This window comes from Benincasa hispida, chromosome 12 (genome assembly GCF_027475165.1).
Source record: "Benincasa hispida cultivar pf3 chromosome 12, pf3_genome.v1.1, whole genome shotgun sequence".
Taxonomy (NCBI): Eukaryota; Viridiplantae; Streptophyta; class Magnoliopsida; order Cucurbitales; family Cucurbitaceae; genus Benincasa; species Benincasa hispida.
Window position 1 is genome coordinate 32,469,263 of NC_143489.1, and position 6,090 is coordinate 32,475,352.

General features: G+C 33.7%; 1 protein-coding gene across 2 annotated transcripts; it reads left to right on the forward strand.

The window, feature by feature from the left end:
* On the forward strand, window positions 1-4,391 carry LOC120092562 (uncharacterized protein At4g15970-like). 2 transcript variants are annotated; one of them, XM_039050684.2, is made up of 4 exons: window positions 1-586; window positions 1,411-1,779; window positions 3,402-3,883; window positions 3,988-4,391. In XM_039050684.2, exons 1-4 carry the CDS (start codon window positions 305-307, stop codon window positions 3,992-3,994), a joined length of 1,140 nt encoding a protein of 379 aa, XP_038906612.1. In that variant the 5' UTR covers window positions 1-304; the 3' UTR covers window positions 3,995-4,391. The 2 variants fall into 2 exon arrangements, with proteins under 2 accessions (XP_038906612.1, XP_090163863.1); XM_090307737.1 differs by having other exon boundaries at window positions 1-355.
* The last annotated feature ends 1,699 nt before the right edge of the window (window positions 4,392-6,090 follow it).

Genomic DNA, 6,090 nt, shown 5'->3' on the forward strand with positions numbered 1-6,090 from the left:
ATTTTCATTTTAAGAGAGAAGCCAAAATGGATAAACGTAATTAAAGAGGTGGAATTTGTTGGGTTTATGGTAATGAGTTTTGCATTAAGATTTTGAGCACAAACTTCTTCCATTAATGGTGGCTCTCTGGCTCTGGCCATGGCTGTGGCTCCCACACAAATCTCAAATCTCAAATCTCTTTCTCTCACTCTCTTGTAGTCTACTCTCTCTCTTCACCACCTTCTCTTCCCACTCTCTCTCTAAAACCCATACGATGAACTGTTGATTGATACTCTGCTGTTCTTGCTCTCTCCTTCCAATTTGGATGCGATCTTCAACCCTAGGCGTTTCTGTATCGGTGATGAGATGCGCCGCTGTAATGTCTATGATCTCTGCTTCTAATTCTTACGTTTCCGCCATGTTTACATACTCCCCCTTCCGCCCTACCCTTCACATTCTTCTCCTCTTCACTGCCATTTCCCTCTGTTGTCTTGTTATTCTCAGAGAATTCAACTCCCTTCGCTACTTCTCTCTTTTCTCCTTATCCGGTCCTCCTCCTGTTTCGCCTTTCCTCCCCTCCCTCGCTGATGAAGACGACCTTTCTCCGGTGAGAGTTATCTCCGTTTCCTTATTTGTTTTCCGATCTTGTTTCTCGTTTGTTTCTAATTGTGAGTTCTAATATATCATTGATGAATTGGTTTCTATGATGAGGGATGGATGTGAAATGATGATTCGTTTTGGTAGTGTATGCCGAAAAATACAGAACGGTTATGACTCCCCTTTCTTGCTGATATTCTTTAGTAGCCTTTTGATGTTTATGAGATTATCTTTCTTTATTTAGCTTGCATGGTTGCGTTCAGTGTGCCTCTGCTATTCCTCATCTCTCTCTCTCTCTGTTTTTCATATGTGAGCGCAGAGTAGATTTTATTTTTCCCTTTCAATTGGAACCTTCAAATCTTTGCCCATTCTGCTTATCTTGTGCTCCTCTGGGTCTGTTGGGGATAGTGAAAATGCCATTAGGAGGGACAATTCTCGGTTGTTGGTTCCCGAATTGTAGAATCCATTTGGTCAGATTATTTCATTTTGCATTTAGGTTCTCTAATATCGTTATCTTGGAAGCTTTCATTTTCCATGTTGCCAAAAGGATGATGTTATGTTGTGAATCCTTAATAGTAAATAGTGTACTGTTGTTTTGGAGGATGAATTTACCTGCCAGTATGACAATCATATCAGTCACACCGTGACTGATATGTACAACGGATGGGAATGTGGCAAGACTTCTTTACTTATTATTTTCCTTATTTAATTACCACTTGCTTAACAACTCTTATCCTTAAGTATTGAACTGATTTGGACTGGATTTTTTTTTTCATGCTTATATTTATACTTCTACTTGCCTTTGATTTTTGCCTCTTTTGGCTGTAATTATAGGACGCTAATGATGAGTACGGGCTGGACAAGGTCTTACAGGATGCTGCAACAGAAGACAAAACTGTTATTTTAACTACTTTAAATGAAGCATGGGCATCTCCAAATTCAGTCATTGATCTCTTTCTACAGAGCTTTAGAATTGGAAATCGAACTCACCAACTATTGAATCATTTGGTTATTATTGCATTGGACAAAAAGGCATTTAGTCGTTGCTTGGATATCCATGTCCATTGCTTTGCTCTTGTTACTGAAGGAGTTGATTTTCATTCTGAGGCACATTTTATGTCACCTGACTACTTGAAGATGATGTGGAGAAGGATTGATTTTCTGCGAATTGTTCTTGAGATGGGGTACAATTTTGTATTCACGGTATCATACTCTCTCCTTTCTCCTTGAAATGGTTGCTTCCTCAGTTTTCATTTACGTCAATAATCCTTTTTTTTTTTTTTTTGGTTTCCTTTTGAAGGTTGAGATATGTAATATAGTTTAATCTAATGCTCAGGAAGGTTGGATAAACAGCACGTAGGAAACTGATAATGGGTGGACAATCAATATATGTTCAGTGAATTTGGATATTACTAGGGAAGAAATTTAGAGTTTTCCTTGTGTAGAAATTTTGTTGAATTTATTATTTATCAATAGTATACCATAAAGAACCACATAGATAAACAATACGTCTAGAGTGTCTTAGGGTCACCTCTTTTGAAGTATGTTTGTATGCACGAACATACTAAGGGTGTGTTTGGGAGTGATCTAAAAATTTTTAATTTTAGAGAAAATGATTTTAGGAATTTATTTCAATCATTGAAAGCGATTTTCATATACTCATCTTATGTTTCGTTTTACACTTCTAAATGCTATTTCCATAGATCAAAATTGATTTTTAATGAAAGCATGTTTGAGAGTGATTTTGAACATGACCAAGGTAATTTTAACTATTTCAAAGTTACTTTCAAACATGCCCTAAATCTTTTTTTGCTCAAAAGTTTCTAAGGAAAATTTTGATATTTGTATTTAGAATTTAAATGAAATAAGTGACAAGACTAAGGTTGCCTGTGAGGAAGTTGGAGATACTCATACTCTAATTTATCTCCACAATAAGTTTTACGCATGTATATCATAGTGTCTTTCCAACTCATACTCTAATTTGTGTATCCAACATATACGGGTTTTAAGTCTTAATCTGGGAATCCAAAGCCTCAAAGTGTATGGACAGCGTCCACAATATCAGAAACCAGTTGTTTGTGCTTCAAAAATATTTGTCATGGAGAATTAGGGTATCAAACTGTATGTCAATGCACCTTTCTTTGGTTTGGAATTACTTAAGAAGTCTATGTCCCAATGGATCTCTTTAGGAACCCAGAATTGCCTCATATAGTTCAGGGAGAGGCTTCTGGGAAAGGATAAATTCCTTTATTAATTGAATCCTCATCTCTGCTCGACTGGTTCATTCTAAGTTAGGAATTTAAGGCCATTCCAGTCACCACTTGGATGTCTTTCTCCTCCACTGTTTGGACATGCTTGGGTGGTTTCTTCAGGGGAAGATTTTTTTGGAGAGGGGTTCAATCAATTGTCACCTCTGCTCCCCCTGGCTTGATTTAAGATAAAGAATTAGGGTCAATCCATTGCCCAGTTGGTTGTCAATCTCCCTCTCCACTATCAGCAGTAATACCCATATTAGGTCTCCCTTGCCTTTTGTTTCAATAGTGAAACATCTGTATATGATAGCATGACATACCTTGGTTAAACTTTTGTCGTTTGAGATCTGTTATTTAGCTGTTCAATGTGTCTTATACATTCACCACTTTTGGCCGTTTACCAATTACTTCCTTTAGGATATATCAGTTTCTATTTTCATGTATGTTGAAGGATGGAAATTTGCATGCTCCTCTCAGCTCATGTCTTTATCGAACACTCAGATCAAGATATAATTTTATTAAGTTTTCCTTTTGTGTTTCTTTTAATTCCCGTACTCTTGTTTCTTCCTTCAGGATGCTGATGTTATGTGGTTCAGGGATCCGTTCCCTTTCTTTGATATCAATGCAGATTTCCAGATTGCTTGTGATCAATACCTGGGCATCCCTGATGATTTAGATAACAGACCGAATGGAGGGTTTACCTACGTGAAGTCCAATAACCGGTCAATTGAGTTTTACAAATATTGGTACTCAGCTCGGGAAAGTTATCCAGGATACCATGATCAAGATGTTCTTAATAGGATCAAATACGATTTTTTCATCGATGAAATTGGACTAAAGATTAGATTCTTGGATACTGCTTACTTTGGTGGGTTCTGTGAACCCAGCAAAGATATGAATCGTGTACTAACCATGCATGCAAACTGCTGTATTGGAATGGACAGTAAGCTTCATGATCTTAGAATTATGCTCGAGGATTGGAAACATTACATGTCGACGCCACCATATCTTAAGCCATTATCAATTTCGTCTTGGAGGGTTCCACAGAACTGCAGGTATGAAACCGTTCTCTTAGACAATTTTGCTCTAGAATTAGGTATGTTTCTATATACTTGAATTCCATTTTTCATATCTGAATCTTTAATTCCCGATGTTCCAGTATCTGATCTTTGTCGATACTACGATTCTCCAAGTAAAGAATTGATGAATCCTACCAAAGTTGGAGTGATGCACTTTGAGCAATCATTCTTGCTTTGCACACACATTTCGAGTTTTGTGGACCAAAGATATTTCTGCTCTACAGCTTGCATCAAAGTGAATGTTAAAGAAATCCAGTATTGCGGCTGTGTAATCTTTATACTTTATTTGCCAGTTTGTGTAAATTTATACCCAATAAAATTTCGAGGTCCAGCAATTGTACATCGCCGAATTAGAAAAGCCTAACCATCAATAGGTACCTTTCTTGCTAGAAAATTTGGTCCAATGATCAAATTCATCTTTAGGCTTTAGGTAGACCTGTGTTTTTTCAGATATATAAGGAAATTTTCTCAACTTTTAATGCAATTATATGTCTCACTTTTTATGTACAACTCTGCTATGCTGTAGAGAGGATCCCCGATTATAGAAATGATCACAGGAGCTTACCAAAGAAGCTTATAACCACATAAGATGGAATAAGCTACAGTATTCTCTAGTGGCCTATTTAAATTGCAGACATTGGCTATGGGTAGAGCGTGCAGACAATTAATATATGAAGTTAAATGTTTGTAATTATTACACGGTTTCTTTATTTACATTAATTGATTAAATAAAAAGAATATAGTAATAGTACTATTAATCTTTTTTTTTTTTTTTTTTTTGAGGAAAAATAGTATTATTAATTATTCAATACTTCTAGAGGGAAAAAATTGACTACTGATAAAAATTAAGTTTGTTATAGTGTATCAAATTTAACCCTAAAGTGTAATTATTATGTTTTTTATTTAGCAAAATTATTCGAGGATTAATTGGTACATTGGTCAAAATTATTTTGCACAAAATTTTATTTAATTGAATTTAAGGATTTATGAAGATTTTACATTATTTATTATTATTATTATTTTGGTGTACCAGAGATGAGAGGAAGGAGTTTCGAACCATATGCCTTTTGATATATGTTAGAACTTTATTGTTGACATACTAACTACTTTCAATATAATATATTTATTAATGTGATAAAAAAAAGTCAAACTATTTATAAAAATAACAAAAATATAATATATTTATAGAAATAACAAAAATAAATTTCTATCTATCAATTTCTATCACTAGTAGACTTTTATTAAAGAAGATTAAAATTTTGCTATTTTGTGTAAATAGTTTCTTATTTTTCTATTTTTGAAAATCTCTCAACTAATGTATATACATGCTAAAATGTAAAATACTAATTTACATAATACTTTAATGCTATATTATTGATTAAATAATAATGTTTTTAACTAATTAAAATATTACAATTAAATAATAATTAATTATATAAAAAAGTGATAATTAATTAATAATAGGAATGTCTATAAGTGATAGATGATAGACATCTAGCAATGTCTACAATGATAGTCTATCAATGTCTAAATGATAGATGATAGTAGTAATTACATTTTGCTATATTTGTAAATATTTTAATTTATTTTTCTATATTTGAAAATAGTCCTTAATAAAATGTTAGGTTTTTTCCTCCTCGAATGCATTTTCCTTTTAAAAAACAAAATAAAATTGTTACCTTCACTACAATATTGTGGAAAGTAAAAACATTTAAATATTCGTGTGTTCAAGCCAACTTACATGCACTTTGACTAATCTAATGAGATAACTCACCTGACCCTATAACATTTGGATATTAAAGAAACTCTATGAAATTAATTTCTAGGTAGGTGACCACCATGAAGTTTGTCCTATTATAAAGTTTATATTATTGACCTCGAGGTTAAATGTTTCCTTCCTCCAACATAAAAAGGACAAAAAAAAAAAAAAAATCAGATTTCTCTCTCCTGAGTTCCAATGCTGCACAAGGTTAGATGGATATTAATACCTAACAAGAAAATGTCTCATCTTCTATAGGGGAATAGAAATAAAAACCACCATGGCCACCTTCAGCAAGAGTTTTCATCCATGGATAATTAATATCCATGTCTTGCAAAGCAAAGCTAATATCCATGTAAATCTGGATAATAATTATCCATGCAAAAACTAACCTTGAGTTCTGTGAAACAAGCAGGTCAAAAGG